Raw genomic sequence first — 17,495 nt, forward strand, 5'->3', positions numbered from 1 at the left:
TCATCGCTCAAAGGCCGCCGTCCAGGGAGCCCCTGGACTCCAGGCCCTAGAGTCCAAGGACACGCACGTAGAAGTGTATGCATGTACGTGTACGTGCACATGGCCGATTCCTGGGCGACATGCAAGCAATAGTTGCCGTGAATGTTGAAGTGGAATCGCCTCAGCTCATTGGTTGGCGCTCAACCAATCAACAATTTTGGCCACATCGAAAATGAATCGTCCATCGGATGAGGCCTCGCCGAAGCGCAAGAAGCGTCGAGGGCGCCGCAAGTCCAAGGCGGAGCGACTGGCGCGTTTAAATCCCGTGTCTTCTTCTACAGATGATCTAGTCAAATTGCTGAAAGGAACATCCAGCCGCGAGTGGGACACAGCGCAGAGTCTCGCGCACCAGATCGGGACTGCAGAGGCTCGAGCCACGGTCGTCCGCGTGATTTTATCGGGGCGCGAGGCCCCCCGAGCCGCAGCGCACTATGCGAAGCGGCTGAATTTGCGAGGTGAAGAGCTACTGAACGCAATTTCGGCTGGTTCGACGATTTCTCCAGCGCCACTACTGCTGGCTCAGTTCCTGGTGGAATTGGATGAAGACTCCCTGGTGACTGGAGAGAAGCTGGAGCGGTTTCTGTGGCCATGGTTGTTGCAAACGATGGAGAAAAAAGAGGATAAAGCGGCCGTGAAGGCGGCCGTGCATTTGATGCTTCATCCGACAGCGTCAAATGATACAAAGCTGCAGGACAAGAGGGAACGAGGACGGAAACTGGAACGAGCATTGGTGACAAAGTGTCTGCTGACAGGAAAGCTACTACATCTCGTGCCAACTCATTCGCGAGCGTTTGTTGACCAGATAAGTGTCGGTTCTTCAATAGGTTTTGCTGAGGAGAAAGACGGCCCAAGTGGTTGTGAAGCTATGGTGGAGGAGCTGCAGCGTCGACAGCAAGTCGCTCGTCGTGTGCAGAACGTTCTTCGTCTTATGTGGCCGGATGCACGCGTTCTGGTATTCGGATCTTCAGTCACTGGCCTTTTGTCCTGTTCTGACGAAGAAGAGTTGAATCCCGCCGACGTGGACCTCTGCGCGTTACTGCCGTCCGCTCCTCACTTCCGCCAAGAAACAGCCTCTCTGATCACCGAAGTGAAGGAGCATTTAACTCTTTACCTTCTGCCTGATGCGACCGAAGACGCTGAGCCTGTGACCGCTGTGACGGGGGCTCGCGTTCCCATTGTGCACTTCCAGGATCCATCAACAAACTTACCTTGTGACCTTTGCGTGAACAACGTCCCTGCGTTGTGGAATACAAGACTACTGCGGTGGCTGTTGTATGGTGGCGCTGATGTCACTCCAACAAAGCGAAGACAACTTCTACATGTTCGGCGATTATGTAAGTGGCTGCGTAATTGGCGTCAAGCCAAGAAACGTGTCGCAAGCGGCGCATTGAGTTCGTATGGACTCACACTGCTGGCTATCTACTATCTTCAGCGTGTTAGTATCCTGCCAGTTCTAGACTGCAGTGCGTACGCTGTTGAAGACGAGTCCGCTCTTCGTGCTTTGACTGAAGAAGAAATCGACAGGGGGCTCGAAGCTGTTGACAAGACGTACGTCATCGAACAAGCTGGTGGTGTGCAAGATTGGGAGGCACTTCGACGTGGGTTTTTCCGCTTCTACACTTGCGAGTTCGACTACGAACACACTGTTGTTTGCCTACGAAGGAAAGAAGTCATGTCAAAGACTAGCAAGAGCTGGTCTCGACAAAACAACGTCCGACTCTGCCTGGAAGACCCTGTCGAAACCGAACACGATCTTGGCTTGCTATGTTCCAGACGCGCCCTCGGTCGCCTGCGATGTGCCTTTGTTCACGCTTGTGTCATATTGAGCAAAAAGGAGGAAGGCTGCGATGCGTCTGTAGACCAGGAGGTGGAGGCAGATCTAATGGCCTCCTGGGCTTATGAAAACGATAACGTTCTAGAAGAAGCTGCAGGAGATAGCCATGAGACGTTGAGCTAGTCGCTAATTTTGGTCAAAGCTGAACAGCATAGTTCCAATCCACACAATTCGTTGGGATCTCTAGGAGAAGAATGGCTGTAGATGTCGCCACAAGCCGCAGCGGAAGAGGAAACCTAGCGAAGCAATGCTCAGCACGAGAAGCACGCGAGGCAGAGCGACGAGTGAAGTTGCAGCACTTCTTGGTGCTGCGTGCGTTCAATCTTCGACGTCCGAAGGAAACTCTGCATGAACAGTTCCAGTTCCTCAAGAAGCGGGTCGAAAGCGGCGATGCGAATGTCAGCGGTGACTTCCTGGAACTGGACGAGTTGTGTGCTTATTTGTCCATTCCACCGTACCGACGTCTACTGCTCGCACAAGTGTTTGGGTTGGCTCCGCAGCAGACACACTTGGGTTTCGATAACTTCATTCGCTTTTTGCAGTCGGCAGCGGTACGAGCAGCACATGAAGAGCGACAGCGACACTTCGAAAGTCTCCCGGCTCCCCCTCCTCGCACGGGTAGACTAAATGCTCTTGTGTCCTTCCATCCTTCCCGTATTAACCAAGCTGTGACTCGAGCGCCGCCAGCTCCCGGTCTCTGGAAGAAGCGTGAGATCACGATCCAGGAGCGAATCACCGAGTACACCAAGATCGACGAGAAGGGTCAACCGCAGCGGCTTGTGGAGAAGGAACGTCATCAAACAGAAGTGCTGCATATGGAGTCGCTGAACGGCGAGTTCGCTCATCGGGAGATCACTCAGTTCGAGCAAACGGAGCATCTGAATGACGAGATGGTCCACTTGGACCATGGACGCGAGGAGTTTCTCCACCTCAAGTCTCAGCACGACGAGATCTCACGCTTCGAGTCTTCCGTACCGCAGGGAGGACACAGTGGCGGTGGTCGCCCCGAGGAATGCGAGCAACAGCCACCGTCCCCTACCATTAAACGTGACCCCTCTGCCCCCGGAACAGCCCGTGGAAGTAGTGGGCTCCATCATGGCTTTAACGCCGAAGCAGAAGCAACATTCGTCGAACCAGATTTCCGAAGACGTTGGGACCAGCAAGCTCGTCAGCAAGACGTACAGCAGACCTAAAAATGTGTACGTGGCAACAACAAGTGGCCAAACGGTGGTAGCGCATGACTATTATTCCCTGAATTGCAAGGTAAAGCATTCCAATATACAGCAACCCCATGCTACTTACTCTGCTTGAACGTTTACCTTTCGGTGTCTTGAGTTGCGAGCACCAGTTAGTTGTCACTACTGAAGTTGCTGTCGCTGCTATTGTTGCTCAGAGAGTACATGGAGCGCTTGACCGGAGTAACATCTCCACTGTTGCTGCTGCTATCTCCGTTCGTGTTCTCAGGACTACTGTTGCTCTTGGCTGCTACCGTGCGGCTAATCATCTCCTTGATCTCGTTCTGCTCAGCGAAGTCGATACAGTCAGCAACGTAGTCAACAAGCTCCTGGCATGTAAGGCCCTCATGTGAGATAATCTTCAACGGCGCAACCTCCAGCTGCTTCTCCGGATCAGAATTTAGCGGGTCTTGGTCTGCTCCGGGGGATACAGAGATCTCGACACGGAATCGTTGGGGGTCGTCCAGCGAGTACTGGACGCGCTCGAAGACGCGTACGACAAAGTGCGTCATGTAGCAAAGCTCCGGGATGTCCTCAATCCACTTGCGTGATTCTTCGCCAATAGGACTTTTAATCGCGCATTCTTCGCGTCCATAGCGAAGGACGTTAAGCAGCGAGTGCAAGTGCGACTCACTGGTGAAGTACAGACGTGTGCGCACGGATCGGTGCGTCGACTTGATCTTCTTGGCGTACGACGGATTCAAACGGTGCGTGTTGTGGTCTTTCAGGACGTCCGGCTTAAGGCCACGGGCCAGATCCAAGTCGGTATTGATCTTTGATAGCAGAGTTCGGCACATGGCTGATCCAATGAAGATCTTCTCGTCCACGTTAATTCCATACTCTTGAGGTACAAGAGCGTGAGATAGTGCGCTCGAAATCTCCAGCAACTCACGCACGTCGGTCAAGTTCAGGTGCGCGTTGTGCACTGCGTCGTATCGAATGCAGTCGTGAATGTCCGGGATCTTCGACAAATCGTACGTGTCACGTTTCTTGACGTAGAAATCACGATACAGCTTGGCCCATCGCTCTCTCATGACCTCAAGCGTCTCACGACCACAAGGTTCGGGATATTTAATCTCCTCAGGAGACAACGATTCTTGCGGTCGCATTTTGCGCAGACCGACACTGCTGTTGGCAGCATCACTAGGGATGTTGCTTCCTTCGCTGTGCTTCTTCCGAGGAGAGTACGAGTGCACATGACGGCTCCTGGGCTGGCTCAGCTCATTGACACTTGCTGAACGGCCCATTACGGGTGCTAGCAGACGACCGGCAGTAGCTTTCTTCTGTTGCCACCTGTCTATCTCGGACTTGTACTGTGCCTTCTCCTGGATCATTCGAGTAAGTTGCTCCTTGAGCGACTGCAGCAACTTGTGCATGATCCCCATCTTTTTAATTGGCTGGTCCACCTTTGTGAGAGCAAGAGCCACAGAGCGAATTAGTCGCGAGTTGGAGTCAATCAGTTGGCTGCAATGGTCTTCGCGGTGGATAATCTTGTGCAAACGCTGCTTCACACGCATTATGATCTCCTGAGCAGAGGATCCCGATTGGTCCAGCATTGAATCTGCGTCTTTCGACTTGAGAACGAGTCCAACTAGAATAGGGATAATGTCACCCTCGAGCTCCAACAATCCCTTAGCAAATGATGCTGCTGTCTTTTGAACTCGACCTTCGTCACTTGTGTAGATCTTCAGGTCGTGGCGGAACGTTGAGTGCAGACGATTCAAACCGCCTGCACCACCAGGATACATCATGCGACGGAATTTCTGTCCGAGGTGCTCGGCTTGTTCCTCACCGGTGTGTGTGAGATCCCCTCCCCACTTGATGATCAGCAGCAATTTACTCACTCGACGTGTCGTTAGCTGCTCTCCGTTCTCATCGGTACCATCAACAGGTACAGAAACGAACTCCTTGGGTTTCAACTGCACCTTGCGATTAATTCCAACGAGTTGCCAGCGCTGTAGCACGTCACGTAAGGTGCGGTATCCCTTGACGCGGTCAGTTGCATCTTCACCGCATTTAACCTCACGTTGTTCCAAGAACTCCATGAAAGCCGGATCCCGGTTCTCGTACTTGTCTAACAGGTCTTTGCTCACTTGAAGCAGCCGCTCCAGATTCGCTACAGCCTTAATCTTTAGGTCCATCTTCTTTTTCTTCTTTGAATCATTCCCGTCTCCATTTTCCTGCTGAGATTCACGTAGTCGGTCCTCGTAGAACTGCAAGAAGGCAGGATGGCACACGTTCATCTTCATCTTCTGCTTGGGTGTGCGATCGCCATGTCGGATGATTGCCAGAACACAACGCAGCTCCTCTTCTTGGTACACAGTGTCTTCAGCCCCGTCCGTGATACTGTCAGCTTCAGACACTTCAGACTCGGCAATAGATGTGGATGGGCCGCGAAGCATTGCGTGTCTGTGCGCTGTTGGGGGCTCCGACAGCTCTGCACTCGGTGGTGGGGCATCAGGCGCAAAACGGAAGGTGACGGAGCTGAAGGCAGAGCTATCAGTACCAAAGTCCTCACCTGCCATCACTCCACCGCTAGTTAGTGCCTGCTCCAAGTACTGCGTCAGTAAAATACCACAGTCGTCGTAGTATTTCTCCGAATTCTTGACAAAACTCCAGCCGTTCACATCACACACGTACGAGGCGTCACGCACGCGCAAGATGTCAAAGCCGCACACCGTCTGCTTGAAAGCCCTGCACACTCGATAGGCGATTTGCTTCTCCTCGGTCGATAACATGACCGGATATCTCACTTCTTTGCCGTCTGCATCTCTTACCACTCGTCCGTCCAATACGGGGGACTTGCGAGCCTCGGCGTGGGCGTAGTGCGGCCCCACAGTGTAGACTTTGACGTCGGTTCCTTGTGTGGACAGGAACTCTTCGTAGATGTAGGAGCCTCCCCCCGTCCTCACTGTGTTGACCTGTGGGTCGTACTCGCTGGATCTGTTGCCAATCTTGCGGAACAAACGTTTACAGCCTCCGCCGGCGCTCATGGGGTAGTAGATATGAATATTGTGGTCCTCTCCGTCCACTGGCTTCTCCACGAACGGCTTATTGATACGGACACCGTCCACTTGGATGAAGTCTTCCCGTTCAATGACCTCCGGAGGTTCCGTTTGTCCACCATAGCCGTCACGGCTCACGAAGACGTGGCGCGGCGTGGGGACGCCGTGTTCCTGGAGAACGCGGTAGACTTCTCGGCGGTCTTGTAGCAGATACTGCGTGTCCAGGTCGTTGACCACTACAGGTCTCCGCAGTGCAACGTAGTCCTGCGTCTTCTGTAGTGGGAATCCCTTCGAGAAGAAGGCGATAAGTGCGTCGCAACGGGGCCAGACGTCCACGGGTTGGTGCAATATCGTTTCGTCCCCAAAGAACTCAATGCGGAAAAGCTCAGGCGGTAGGCGCCCCAGAATCTCAAGCATGGGCGCCGACCGAGCCTTGCGCTCCATCACGCACACACCCAGCGTGTACCTGGCGTCAGGGGCGTCGAACGGGGTCATGTTAGGTGTCGGTGCGCCGTCAGGTGGCGACGCGCTACTGAGCGACGTCGTACGAGAGTGCCGGTCCGCGAGAATGCGGACTGATTGGCGGAAAAGGGCACGGGCAAATGGCTACACAGTTTGGCACGGAATGCTTGGCCGGGCTGCAATGATGACAGACAGCGCCAGGGCGGAGAGATGCAGAAAACAGAATCAAATCAAGAGCTTCGAGAAGACTCGGTCCATGTTTCTGGGGCAAGGACTCCTTACCGGTACAGATCACCCCAACAAATGTACTCGCCTTCATTTGACACCGACTGCCAGCCCGAAACACGATAATCATCGCCTGGGTCATGCGGCGAGGCAACGGCTTCGTCTTGACGGCTAGAATGAGACGGGCGCTCGGTGCCTGAAATCCTCGTAGAAACTGTAAAAGAGGTCGGATACTTGATGAGGTAGCAGGTTTCCTGGTACCGTCGTGTGCGTTGGCCACTTTGCGGAACTGCACTACGTAAGTGAGAAGGACTGTGATCGCAAAAGAAATTTAGCTCCAGCAACGAGACTGGGAACCATTGACTCCATGCTTGCAATGGAGGTTGGAACAGAGGACCAATGCGTGACGACGCACACAAACTCGAACATCGGCCACGTATCAACTTCAACATCGATGGCTCAGAGTGATGGTCAGTTTGTTGCTGTGTGTTATGTTTAGTGTTTGCAAGTACTTTAGACGTCGACGAATACACATATCCCCAGCATCGAAATAGAATGAAACCTTGACATGTGTGGCGGTTGAAGGTAAAAATAGATAGTTCGCTCTAGTCAAACTGTGTTGGTGCGCCATTGTTTGTCTGTGGTCATCCTACTTCGGCCCTGCGGCATCGCACGAGACTCGAGCACTTCTTTTGCTCTTGGCGCTCCGCGTTTGCTTTCGCCATGAAAGGTGCAGTGCTGAAGCGATCATCCGGGTCTGGTAATAAATCCTCCAAGAAAAAGAAAGATACCACCAAGCTGTACAGCTCGCCGCCCAAAATCTCGTTCCGGGATCCTATCGGACGCGAACTGCCGCCGTCGCTGCAGAATTTTCGGTGGGATGTCGACAAAGTGGAGCGAAAGCTGCAGGAAAAGATCCAAGAGAAGACGCTGATCGCCGGTAACTTCGTGTACCAACAGGCCTATCGCTTGCTGGAAGGCAATCGGGGCGAAGGTATCGATTTCCCAAGCTTCCGAGAGCAGCTACGGGTCAAGTTTGGCATCATTCTCGATGATAGTGAACTCCACTTGCTCTTTGACAAGTACGACGAGGACGGCAACGGCACGATTGACCTGCACGAGTTCATCCGACGCGTTCTGCCGCCCGATTACAACTACGGTCGGCAATGGTTTGAAGTCAGCCAGCTAGAAAGCGAGGAGAGGGCTGCGCGTCTCCGACATGAAGCACGGCAAGAGTTTCTAGCCTGCCAAGGTCTAGCAACATCAGAGGATGTAAATAATACGGGCACGGCCTGCAAATGGACCATTCAGAAGCTCATGAGACAAATCCAGGCGAAGGTCGTGCAGAAGACCCCGAGTGGTGAGGATCAGTATCGCCGCGCGTTCAAAATGCTTCGTTCTGGAAGAGATCAAGGCATCCGAATGAACGGGTTGCAGTTCAATCTCAAGACCAAGTTTGGTATTTACGCGAGTGACGATCAAATGCGACAGCTTTTCGCCATGTGCGACCAGGATGGCAACGGTGAGATCGATCTACAGGAGTTTTTGCAATTTGTGGACCCGCCAGCGTATCCAAACAACAGCAGAGTGCCTGGAGGAATTTGGACACGAAGTGACAGTGATGACGAGGATGATATGAGTGAAAACAATGAGTTCGGGGGTGGTGCTGAGGCTGAGGCGAGTATTAGCGGACGAAGCTCAAGACCTTCGACTGCTTCTCGACGAGAATCAACGTCTTCGACGTCTTCTATCTGCACCGAAGAAGCAAACGCCGCTCCTTCCATACCGAGACGAGTCAAGAAAGAACGTCCTCGAACGGCTAACCCCCGCAAGACGCACATGCTGCATAAACGACGAGAATTGGCGGACCAGCAGCGGATGGCGCGTCATGACCTCCTCCAGCAAGCAACGTCGATGTCGATGACTCCGGATCTAGAAGCACTATCACTTGCAAGCGGGTATGAAGGGGATTGCGCGCGTCCGCTTCCTCGACCCAAACCTACGCTGACTCCTCGCCCCCGACGTAGCGTTAGTGTGACCAGCGAAGTGGATTCAGCTAGTTTTGCAGGTCGAAGTGACGGGTCTTATACTCGTCCACGCAGTGCTGGAAGTGTGCGTTCCTACGCTTCATCTGCCAGTAGCAGCACCAGTAGTATCAAGGGTGCAGCGTACATGAAGCGGCCACCTACTCCGCAAACACTCCGACAAAAGTGCTTGGAGTCGCGAGGAGTGGCGGCGGCAGCTGCAGCAGTAGCTCAGGCAAAAGCCCGAACGAAGCGAACATTACTGGAAGCCACTCTACAGCGGGGTAACCACGTGATGCCCCAAAACGCGGAGCGGCGCCACTCTTTCTCCGAGACGCCATCGGTCTCCAGTGGGAAGCACTGCGCGTGCAACTGCTGTTGTCACCACAAAGACAGAGATGACGAATATCGTTCCGCGCCGCGGGTGGTCCGTGTGCACGCCAAGCAGACTAACGCACAGCCGTACACACCGGCGCGCCGCTTGTTTCATCGCAGCAAGGTCGTGTCGTCTAGCTGTCTGTAGACCAACGAGAGATTAGAAGCCGTTTGCAACGAGCACATCAATTTCGCATGAATACGTAATGCAGAGCTCATGCTAATTTCTACACGGCCTTTCCAGGTAGACATACCTGCTCAAAACAATAGCGATGCTAGCAATACAGAGGAGTATGATATCGTCGACTACATTTGAGTTCACGCATCACTTCACAGCTTCTATATACATCGAATGGAACGTGTCTACCCCCACTCCTGCTTCTCTCGCTGGAATCGTGCTAGATTTATTGATATGGAGACAAGCATTGATTCTTGCTTCTCTCGCATGGAGCTTCTTTCTCTTTGTTGATTTGCGCATGGGTTGTTGTACATCCAGCGAAATAGGCTCGGCTCATGGCGTTCCATGCCAGCAACTCGCTTAGAACAGTAGCTGGTTGGTGTTCTCTGAGAACTCCGTCACACGTTCGTCTTCGGGCAGCGCGCCCAACGCGAAGTAGCCCGCGTATTTCATGTGAAGCTTGACGATGATCTCGGCGATTTCTGGTCGGTTGCGGGCCAATGCCTCGCTGAGTCGGGCGTCCTGGGAGCAGGCCATGTCCATCTCGTCCACTGTCTGGCCGTCCACACCCATGCCGTTGGTCTCCAGTAGATATTGCACATGCGAGTGGCCCTGCTTCTCCGCCATATCAAAAGCCGTTTCGTCCTGCTCGTTCGGCATGTCCGGGTCAGCTCCAGCCGTCAACAAAAGGTACGTTGCACGGTAGTTGCCGTCGCGACTCGTGAAGTGCAGCGGAGTGTTGCCGTCGGCGTCCTCCACCTGCGGGTCGGCACCAGCGTCCAGCAGCTGCTCAACGACGCTCGAATGACCAGCCATACAGGCAAGCAAAAGCGCCGTGGTAGTCGTGTCCTTGACCGGGAAGTCGCATTTGGCCCGCGCCGACAACAGGGCAGACACGATCTCCGTGTGGCCGTGCTTTGCCGCAAGGTGCAACGGCGTGTACCCGTTGAGCGCGGCCACCTCCACGCGCGCGTTATACTTGATGAGGATCTTGGCAGCGCGGTCGTGGTTGTTCTCGCAGGCAACGTGCAGGGGCGAGGTGCCGTCCAATGCCACGTCGTTGGCATTGGCGCCACGTTCCAGCAGCAACGAGAGCACGTGGTGGAAGCCGTTGGCGGCGGCCACGTAGGCTGCCGACTGGCCGAGCGAGTTTTTGACGTCTAGGTCGGCACCGGCATTGAGCGCATCCATGACCTCGGCCATATCGCCCTTGGCCACGACCTCAAGAAGGCGCTTGCGCTGTTTGACCGTCTTGATGACCGCCAGCTTATGTCCGAGGAAGTTCCAAACCTTGGCGCTGCGGTGGCGGTAGCCATTCAGCAGTTGGCTGCCTGTCACACTCTTCTTGGTGTTCACGGGAACCAACGCGCCGTCCGTCGGGTACACGTAGCCGCGTGCGGCCTCAAGCTGCTGCTTCACGGGTCCGCTGAGCGTCATGTCTGTCTGGGGATAACTTCTCGACTGGAGGATGAGGAAGAAGGTGGGAAGACAAGCGCTGGCTTGTTGAAAGGCTGGAATATGCGAGTGTTCGATAGATCCGATCACGGTAATACCTGCTCTGGACGGAGCGAGGTGGAGATGGCTGTGCTCGAGACTGCGAAAATGTTCGAGTGAGGCTGGTTAGTGGAGTCGTAGCCGTTCAAGTACCCCGAGCCCTAGCACCCTTTCGAGACATACAAAACTCAAGGTATTTTACGTCCAGTTCCAAATGCCGTTAACTCTTTGCATTCGCCACGACCAGGTGACTCAATCGAGATAAGGCGTTTCCTACAATCAAGAACGCGCTGTTGGTAACCTTCATGCACGTGCATGCCGACACTTGCAAATGAACATGTATCTCATCTGGCGATGAATTCGTTGCTGAGCCCATGGTCACCATGAAATTGTGGTGTCCCATGCCGAGGTCGGAACGTGAATTATTAGTTGCGGCTCTTCTACGTCACTGTCTATCGCCCACCCTACAGCCGATTCAGCGTGTCGCTCGGTCATTGGCCTAGAAGAGATCGGTGTCCACTGCTCCGCCAAGCGCTGCCAAAGCATGGCTCGCGAAAGTGTCCTAGTGATCCCAGCGAGAGAGAATTGAAAGGGGACACACCACAGCAAAGGTTTCTTGGTGACCCTATGGCCGTCAAGCAAGATGTGCAGCGTCAAGCGGACACTGCCAGCGATTCTTGCTGTTGAACCAGCAGTCTTGATGATGGCCATCTGCAGCAGCATCGCTGTCGCACGCGCGGCAACGGGATAACAGCGGATTTTCCTTCTGTCCATGCATCCTTCAGATGCATGCCACGAAGTTGGAACTATGCTGTTCAGCTTTGACCAAAATTAGCGACTAGCTCAACGTCTCATGGCTATCTCCTGCAGCTTCTTCTAGAACGTTATCGTTTTCATAAGCCCAGGAGGCCATTAGATCTGCCTCCACCTCCTGGTCTACAGACGCATCGCAGCCTTCCTCCTTTTTGCTCAATATGACACAAGCGTGAACAAAGGCACATCGCAGGCGACCGAGGGCGCGTCTGGAACATAGCAAGCCAAGATCGCGTTCGGTTTCGACAGGGTCTTCCAGGCAGAGTCGGACGTTGTTTTGTCGAGACCAGCTCTTACTAGTCTTTGACATGACTTCTTTCCTTCGTAGGCAAACAACAGTGTGTTCGTAGTCGAACTCGCAAGTGTAGAAGCGGAAAAACCCACGTCGAAGTGCCTTCCAATCCTGAAGGTTTTTAGTCAAATGGGTAACTACAATTTGGGTACATTACCATACTTACCCAATTTGCTTTTGTGACGCTCGAAAAAATCGGTGGGCTAGAGCATGTTGAGGAGGACCATGGCTGCTCTTCCTCCTGTAACTCGCTTGTCCATCGCGCCGATGGTACGTTGTTGCTTGATGATCATGCACTCTTGGTATCGGCGCTGGTGATTACCGTGCGTTGCCGCAGATGGACTGGACCGACCGCCATTACCGCTTCATGATGCGCATGATCACCAAGGAAACGCTGCTGTTCACCGAGATGGTGGTGGACCAAACTGTGAGGCGATAAAAACTCTGGCGAATGAAGGCGTCATGCACTTAACTAACTCGAGACTGTAAATTTCGTCAACAGTTGCTGCACCAGAAGAAGAACCTCGACTACTTTCTGGGCCACGACCCTGTCGAAGCGCCACTTGCACTGCAGCTTGGCGGCAATAGTGTTGAAGACCTCGGTGGTAAACTGTCTTACCTTTAAGCTTTAAATGTTTCGGCCGCTAATATTGTTGCGCTGGACACTGCAGCCGCTGCGCATCTGAGCCAATCGTACGGTGGCTTCTGTGAGATCAACCTGAACACTGGATGTCCAAGCGCGCTCGTGTCCAGTCGCTGCTTCGGAGCTCGCCTAATGCTGGAGCCGGAACGTGTGCGGGACATTTGTGACAGTATGCGGCGCAACGTCGTGCTGGCAGCGGAGGAGAAACCAGATCGTCCGGCGGCGGAGGTGACAGTAAAATGCCGCATTGGCGTGGACGACTGCGACAGCTACGAGGAGCTGCATCACTACGTGGCCACTGTAGCTAGTGCGGGTGTTCGCCACATCATTGTGCACGCCCGCAAGTGTCTGCTAAAGGGTTTGAGTACTAAGGACAACCGCACCATCCCGCCGCTGCGCTATGAGGTCGTGTACAGGCTGAAGCAGGACTTCCCCGAGCTGTCCTTCACACTCAATGGCGGCGTGCAGAGCATCCAGCATGCGAGAGAGCTACTGGACACCACAAATGTGGACGGTATTATGATTGGGCGGGCGGCGTACAACACGCCCTGGAACTTCCGCGACGCGGACAGACTGATCTTCAACGCTGAGCGCAACCCGAATCTATCGCGACGGGAGATCATCGAGCTGTATCTGGAGTACGCTGAGGATCTTCAAGCGAAGTGGGGGTCTACCGAACCGCTAAGTGACTCCCCATACACAATGGCCACGTCCGCGCTGATGAAGCCGCTGCTGGCCCTCTTCAAGTACGTAAAAGAATCATGTTCTTTTTCTTCATCTTCGAGTTGCTATGACACACAGACCAACTAACGTGAATTACTGCATCCCAGTGGTGAGTTTGGCGGCAAGGCGTTCAAGCGCGAGATTTCAGCGCAATGGGCGAAGAAGGGCCCACGACCTGAGCTGCGCGAGATGATCGAAAACGCCATGAAGGTGCTTCCAGACGAAGTGCTCGACGCGCGCGTTGAGGACGAACTTGTCCAGCAGCAGGCTGAAGAAGCAAGTTGCAGCTAAGCAGAGGTGGAGAGCAACACAATATACCATACAATAGACTGCATCGTTTTCCCGCAACGTTATCCTGCAGTAGATTGCTCTTCTAGTTCCTGGATGGCCAAGTACTCGAGAGCTTCATCGATGATAGTGTACACGTCTTGTGATGTTTGAGTGCGCGACATACGCTCGCGTAGCTGTCGCGCATTTGGCACGCCTTTCAGGTACGAGCCATAAAATTTCTTCATGCGAGGGAATCCAACGAGGCCCGGGTCGGCCAATAACTCCTGAAAGAGCTGCGTGTGGCGCCGGATCACCTTCAGCTTCTCTTTCACAGACACATGAGACGTATCCGGATAGCCCTGAAAAAGCCACGGATTACCAAATAGCGCGCGACCAAGCATAACACCGTCAACTCCGTAGTCGTTGACTTTTTGCTGTGCCTCAACCAGACTTCCGACGTCTCCGTTGCCAAGAATCAGCGCCGGAGATCCTGTGGATTTAGCCAGGGTCACAACCTCTCCGATTACATCCCAGTGTGCCGGAACCTTGGACATTTCATCGCGCGTTCGTCCATGAATAGTGAGCACCTCTGGATCTGTCCCTAATAACCGCAATACCCAGTCCTTGTAGTCGATGTGGTGGAAGCCGATGCGCGTCTTAATAGATACTGGCAAGTCCCCCGCGCCGCGTTTGCACGCAGCCACAATGTTCACCGCCAAGTCTGGTTGCAAGATCAGCGCGGCGCCGCTGCCTTGGTTATTCACGTTGGTCTCGGGGCACCCCATGTTAATGTCGATACCGTCGAAACCCAGGTCGCGCACGATCATCGCTGACTGGCAATGGCAAAGAAAGAAAAACGGTAAATACACGAAGAAAAGTGATCTATATCAAATACTCCCCACCTCGTAAAACTGCTCGGGCTTAGAGCCGAAGAGTTGCGCCACCACGGGCCGCTCCTGTTCCGCATACTTGAGCGTGGTCATCATGCGACGGCGCGAATTCGGGTCGTGCGTCAGAGCCTCACAGCTGACGAACTCGGTCCACATAACTGACGGCTTGGCGATCTCACTGATGAGGCTGCGGAAGGCTGCGTCTGTGACGTTCGCCATGGGCGCCACGCAGTACAGAGGCCGCGCCAATCCCCGCCAGAAGCTGCTCATGCTCTTCAGTTGATTGTGTGTGGTGAGAGCCAGCTGTGTAGATAGTGTGTGGTAGGTAGAGTGATGGTCACAAAGTTGAAGTTGCCATTTCCGCATTCTGTGTGCGTAAAGCAAGATGGCAAGCAGGAAGATCACGCGCTGTCGAGGCGCCAGGGGACAGTTAGCCCTTTACAATCCGCACATAGTGCCCGCCGAAGGTGCGGCTAACTGTGCGGTATGCTTGTGTGTTGTTCTAAATCGAAATGATGACGTGCAGTTGCTCAAGAACTTGAGGTGGTGTACGGGTTCCGACCTAAAGGTATGAAAAGGATCTACAACGCAGAATGGCAAACAGTTTGCTCTTTCTTACTGATCGATGCAACTGCAGAAGCGCCCGGTTGTCTCGCTGGTAAGCGAATGCAAATCCAGTTTTCAAGTTCGAATGCTTCTTCGGCTGATGGTGCAACGCAGACGTTATGATCTCGCAGCGAAAGGGTGAATTTCCTCCCGTCGCGTTCATGGTACAACTAGTTTGTAGGGTCGAGTGCTTCATTTGATGCTATCTAGTGGCTGCAGTTTATTCATAAGGACGCGCCAGGATTTTCAGTGGAGAACGCATTCGACAGGAAAGAAGGACAAGCTCCACTGGAGAAGTAAAAGATGCTGTAACTCAAGGGAAATTGGTTATGTTTCTTAACCAGGCTGTTGAAGGCTGAAAAGGCATTTGAAAATGCTTTCGCGATTGCAGTTCTTCCGATCCCGCGGTTCACAGAGCTGCAGCTACTCGCCGTCAGCAATTCCATGCAGATCAAGATTTTCACGGGTATTGCAACGAAATGCGCTGCTGGTATTCATACTGCTCTACTGATATTCCTCTCTTGCACAGTCTTCAGCTTATCTAGTGCCGCTAAGATAATGGTGTGGCGTGTCATTCATCGATTCTAGTTTGAAAATATCTGTAATTATCCTCCCTGACGCGATGCAGGTATCAGTCCACGAAAAGCATGCCTTCCAAATCACCGAGAAGGCAGATCAGCTCAACGAGCGGGTAAGTTAGTTTACACAAAGCCACTTGTTCTAACGTACTCGGTTATAACAACTATTACACAAAACCTGCGTTTACTACATGTAGATGAGTGACGAGCTACTCACTCGCAAGCATGCTATGGACACGTTGAAAATCAACTTCCCGTTTCTTAGTGTTGATGAGTGCGATATGCTGCTCGATTTGTTTGGTGAGTGGACTTGAGCTCCAACTCCGTCAGTCTGAAAGATATTTACGCCAGCTTTAAACAGGGAGCATCGCGTCGATTGCTCAGGCTGGTGCCGAAAACTTGTTGGACGTGACTGTGCTAAGCACATCCGCTGCGCAAGCGATCGAAGAGTTTTTCAGAAGTGAGTATGTTGTGGAGTAAGGCAACATCGCTCACAAAGTGTGGGTGAAGAGCGAAGACTTGCATACGAATCGGATCTTTTTACTCAAACGTGACGCACCGCATAAATACAAGTCAAGCGTGGGCCGCAGCAACATTATCTCCATCCACACGAAAAGCTTTCAGCTGTGGGCATTGGGACGCGATAAATTCGATTTGCTCTCCTTTCAGGCCTCGGGTGAAAGCGACACTAAGCTCATGAAGCCCACGCATGCGCTTCAGCTCCGCACCTAATGCAATAGGATTCGAGATAATGTCGTGACATCCGCCAATGTCCAGCGTTTCGAGTTTGGGGCATGAGGTCGCAAGCGAGCTAAGCACCGAGAGCGTCAATCGGCCCTGACCACACAGGGTCAAGTGCTCCAACTGCTGGCACCGATAAGCCAAATACTTTAAAGCGTTGTCAGTGATGCCTCCACGGCCAAATCCGAACGGGTTACTTCTTGAAATATCGAGCGCTGTTAAACGGGGGCAATGATTTCCAAGTGCTAGCAAGCACTCGTCTGTCAGGTTTTTGGCACAGCCAACCAGGAGCGTCTCCAGTTTGGGGCAGCTCTCAGCAATGCAGATGGCAGCAGAAGAAGTCACTGCAGGGCAGCTCTTCAACTTGATCGAGCGCAAGTTGCTGCAATGTCGAGCTGTAGCTTTCACGCCGTCCTCTGAAATTTGTCTGCAATAGCTGAAGTTGATCCTGTCAAGCGACTGCGAGTGGTCGTCGCCGATGGCTTCCAGCGCGGCATCGGTGAGTCGTAGACACTTGACTGCGCACACCTCCAACAGTTGCTGGGTCGACGCTTGGACGATGGCCGAGAAATCCTCATCAGCGAGCGTCTGGCAGCCGGAGACTGTCAAGTGCGTCAAGCCAGAGAAAAGTTTGGCTGCCTTCACCAATGCTCCTCTGGGCACAACGCAGCCGATGAGCGTCAGCCTCTTGACCTGTGGGCCATGACGCTTGGCTAGGAGATTGACAAGCGTGGCCGCATGTTCACTGCTGTGCCACTGGTGCTCCAGCTGTGCGTGGGTCCAAAAGCACGCAGTCGCTAGTGTTTGTCGCCACGAGTGACTTACGCGCTCCAGGGCCAGCAGGTCGTCCATGTAGAGGAAAGAGAGCAGCTCGCTGAGAACAGCATCCGACAGTATGCTGACGTCGGTGGTCATCAGTGCTGCTGGTCAGGCGTTCGTTCCGCCGCTGCAGGTTTGAGAATGGTGGTGTCCATGCGAGCAGGAGAAGCTGTCGACGTGTACCGAGTTCGCAGCATGATTGGCGAGTCCTGATCAACCAAAAGGACGCTTCAAAATGTAGCCATTTTG

General features: G+C 53.4%; 9 protein-coding genes across 12 annotated transcripts; 5 read left to right on the forward strand and 4 right to left on the reverse strand.

Annotated features, from left to right (window-relative positions):
• Window positions 1-211: 211 nt before the first annotated feature.
• On the forward strand, window positions 212-1,996 carry PPTG_09169 (hypothetical protein; the record flags this gene model as incomplete). The annotated part of the gene is made up of 1 exon (XM_008904039.1): window positions 212-1,996. One exon carries the CDS (start codon window positions 212-214, stop codon window positions 1,994-1,996), a length of 1,785 nt encoding a protein of 594 aa, XP_008902287.1.
• On the reverse strand, window positions 1,380-6,738 carry PPTG_09171 (hypothetical protein). Its single transcript, XM_008904041.1, has one exon. It carries the CDS (start codon window positions 6,606-6,608, stop codon window positions 3,222-3,224), a length of 3,387 nt encoding a protein of 1,128 aa, XP_008902289.1. The 5' UTR covers window positions 6,609-6,738; the 3' UTR covers window positions 1,380-3,221.
• PPTG_09170 (hypothetical protein) lies at window positions 2,068-3,066 on the forward strand (the record flags this gene model as incomplete). Its single annotated transcript, XM_008904040.1, has 1 exon — window positions 2,068-3,066. The coding sequence occupies one exon, from the start codon at window positions 2,068-2,070 to the stop codon at window positions 3,064-3,066; it is 999 nt and encodes a 332-aa protein (XP_008902288.1).
• A 785-nt stretch (window positions 6,739-7,523) lies between the features above and the next one.
• PPTG_09172 (hypothetical protein) lies at window positions 7,524-9,347 on the forward strand (the record flags this gene model as incomplete). Its single annotated transcript, XM_008904042.1, has 2 exons — window positions 7,524-8,758; window positions 8,828-9,347. The coding sequence occupies 2 exons, from the start codon at window positions 7,524-7,526 to the stop codon at window positions 9,345-9,347; spliced, it is 1,755 nt and encodes a 584-aa protein (XP_008902290.1).
• An 18-nt stretch (window positions 9,348-9,365) lies between these two features.
• PPTG_09173 (hypothetical protein) lies at window positions 9,366-11,196 on the reverse strand. The gene has a single exon (XM_008904043.1). The coding sequence runs from the start codon at window positions 10,812-10,814 to the stop codon at window positions 9,738-9,740; it is 1,077 nt and encodes a 358-aa protein (XP_008902291.1). The 5' UTR covers window positions 10,815-11,196; the 3' UTR covers window positions 9,366-9,737.
• A 33-nt stretch (window positions 11,197-11,229) lies between these two features.
• On the forward strand, window positions 11,230-13,690 carry PPTG_09174 (hypothetical protein). Of its 4 annotated transcripts, XM_008904044.1 has the most exons (5): window positions 11,230-12,246; window positions 12,314-12,403; window positions 12,479-12,581; window positions 12,648-13,365; window positions 13,450-13,690. In XM_008904044.1, exons 1-5 carry the CDS (start codon window positions 12,187-12,189, stop codon window positions 13,631-13,633), a joined length of 1,155 nt encoding a protein of 384 aa, XP_008902292.1. In that variant the 5' UTR covers window positions 11,230-12,186; the 3' UTR covers window positions 13,634-13,690. The 4 variants fall into 4 exon arrangements, with proteins under 4 accessions (XP_008902292.1, XP_008902295.1, XP_008902293.1 ...); XM_008904047.1 differs by having other exon boundaries at window positions 11,230-12,403; XM_008904045.1 differs by having other exon boundaries at window positions 12,648-13,690.
• Window positions 13,361-14,810, reverse strand: PPTG_09175 (hypothetical protein). Its single transcript, XM_008904048.1, has 2 exons — window positions 14,515-14,810; window positions 13,361-14,445 (listed from the first exon to the last, which is right to left on the reverse strand). Exons 1-2 carry the CDS (start codon window positions 14,770-14,772, stop codon window positions 13,693-13,695), a joined length of 1,011 nt encoding a protein of 336 aa, XP_008902296.1. The 5' UTR covers window positions 14,773-14,810; the 3' UTR covers window positions 13,361-13,692.
• Window positions 13,774-16,166, forward strand: PPTG_22478 (hypothetical protein; the record flags this gene model as incomplete). Its single annotated transcript, XM_008904330.1, has 9 exons — window positions 13,774-14,969; window positions 15,029-15,160; window positions 15,223-15,272; window positions 15,328-15,404; window positions 15,453-15,574; window positions 15,638-15,669; window positions 15,737-15,799; window positions 15,884-15,986; window positions 16,048-16,166. The coding sequence occupies exons 1-9, from the start codon at window positions 14,888-14,890 to the stop codon at window positions 16,164-16,166; spliced, it is 780 nt and encodes a 259-aa protein (XP_008902578.1). The 5' UTR covers window positions 13,774-14,887.
• PPTG_09176 (hypothetical protein) lies at window positions 15,694-17,469 on the reverse strand. Its single transcript, XM_008904049.1, has one exon. The coding sequence runs from the start codon at window positions 17,340-17,342 to the stop codon at window positions 16,260-16,262; it is 1,083 nt and encodes a 360-aa protein (XP_008902297.1). The 5' UTR covers window positions 17,343-17,469; the 3' UTR covers window positions 15,694-16,259.
• Window positions 17,470-17,495: the final 26 nt, after the last annotated feature.

The sequence above is a fragment of the Phytophthora parasitica genome (genome assembly GCF_000247585.1).
Source record: "Phytophthora parasitica INRA-310 unplaced genomic scaffold supercont2.17, whole genome shotgun sequence".
NCBI lineage: Eukaryota > Oomycota > Peronosporomycetes > Peronosporales > Peronosporaceae > Phytophthora > Phytophthora nicotianae.

Excerpts from the sequence above, each read along its gene's own strand:
- PPTG_09171 (XM_008904041.1), bottom strand. The coding sequence starts at position 6,608 with ATGACCCCGTTCGACGCCCCTGACGCCAGGTACACGCTGGGTGTGTGC.
- PPTG_09173 (XM_008904043.1), bottom strand. The coding sequence starts at position 10,814 with ATGACGCTCAGCGGACCCGTGAAGCAGCAGCTTGAGGCCGCACGCGGC.
- PPTG_09174 (XM_008904044.1), top strand. The coding sequence starts at position 12,187 with ATGTTGAGGAGGACCATGGCTGCTCTTCCTCCTGTAACTCGCTTGTCC. Across the intron at positions 12,582-12,647 it reads TAGTGTTGAAGACCTCGGTG|CCGCTGCGCATCTGAGCCAA; the intron begins GTAAACTGTCTT and ends TGGACACTGCAG. Across the intron at positions 13,366-13,449 it reads CCGCTGCTGGCCCTCTTCAA|TGGTGAGTTTGGCGGCAAGG; the intron begins GTACGTAAAAGA and ends ACTGCATCCCAG.
- PPTG_09175 (XM_008904048.1), bottom strand. The coding sequence starts at position 14,772 with ATGAGCAGCTTCTGGCGGGGATTGGCGCGGCCTCTGTACTGCGTGGCG. Across the intron at positions 14,446-14,514 it reads AGCCCGAGCAGTTTTACGAG|TCAGCGATGATCGTGCGCGA; the intron begins GTGGGGAGTATT and ends TGCCATTGCCAG.
- PPTG_09176 (XM_008904049.1), bottom strand. The coding sequence starts at position 17,342 with ATGACCACCGACGTCAGCATACTGTCGGATGCTGTTCTCAGCGAGCTG.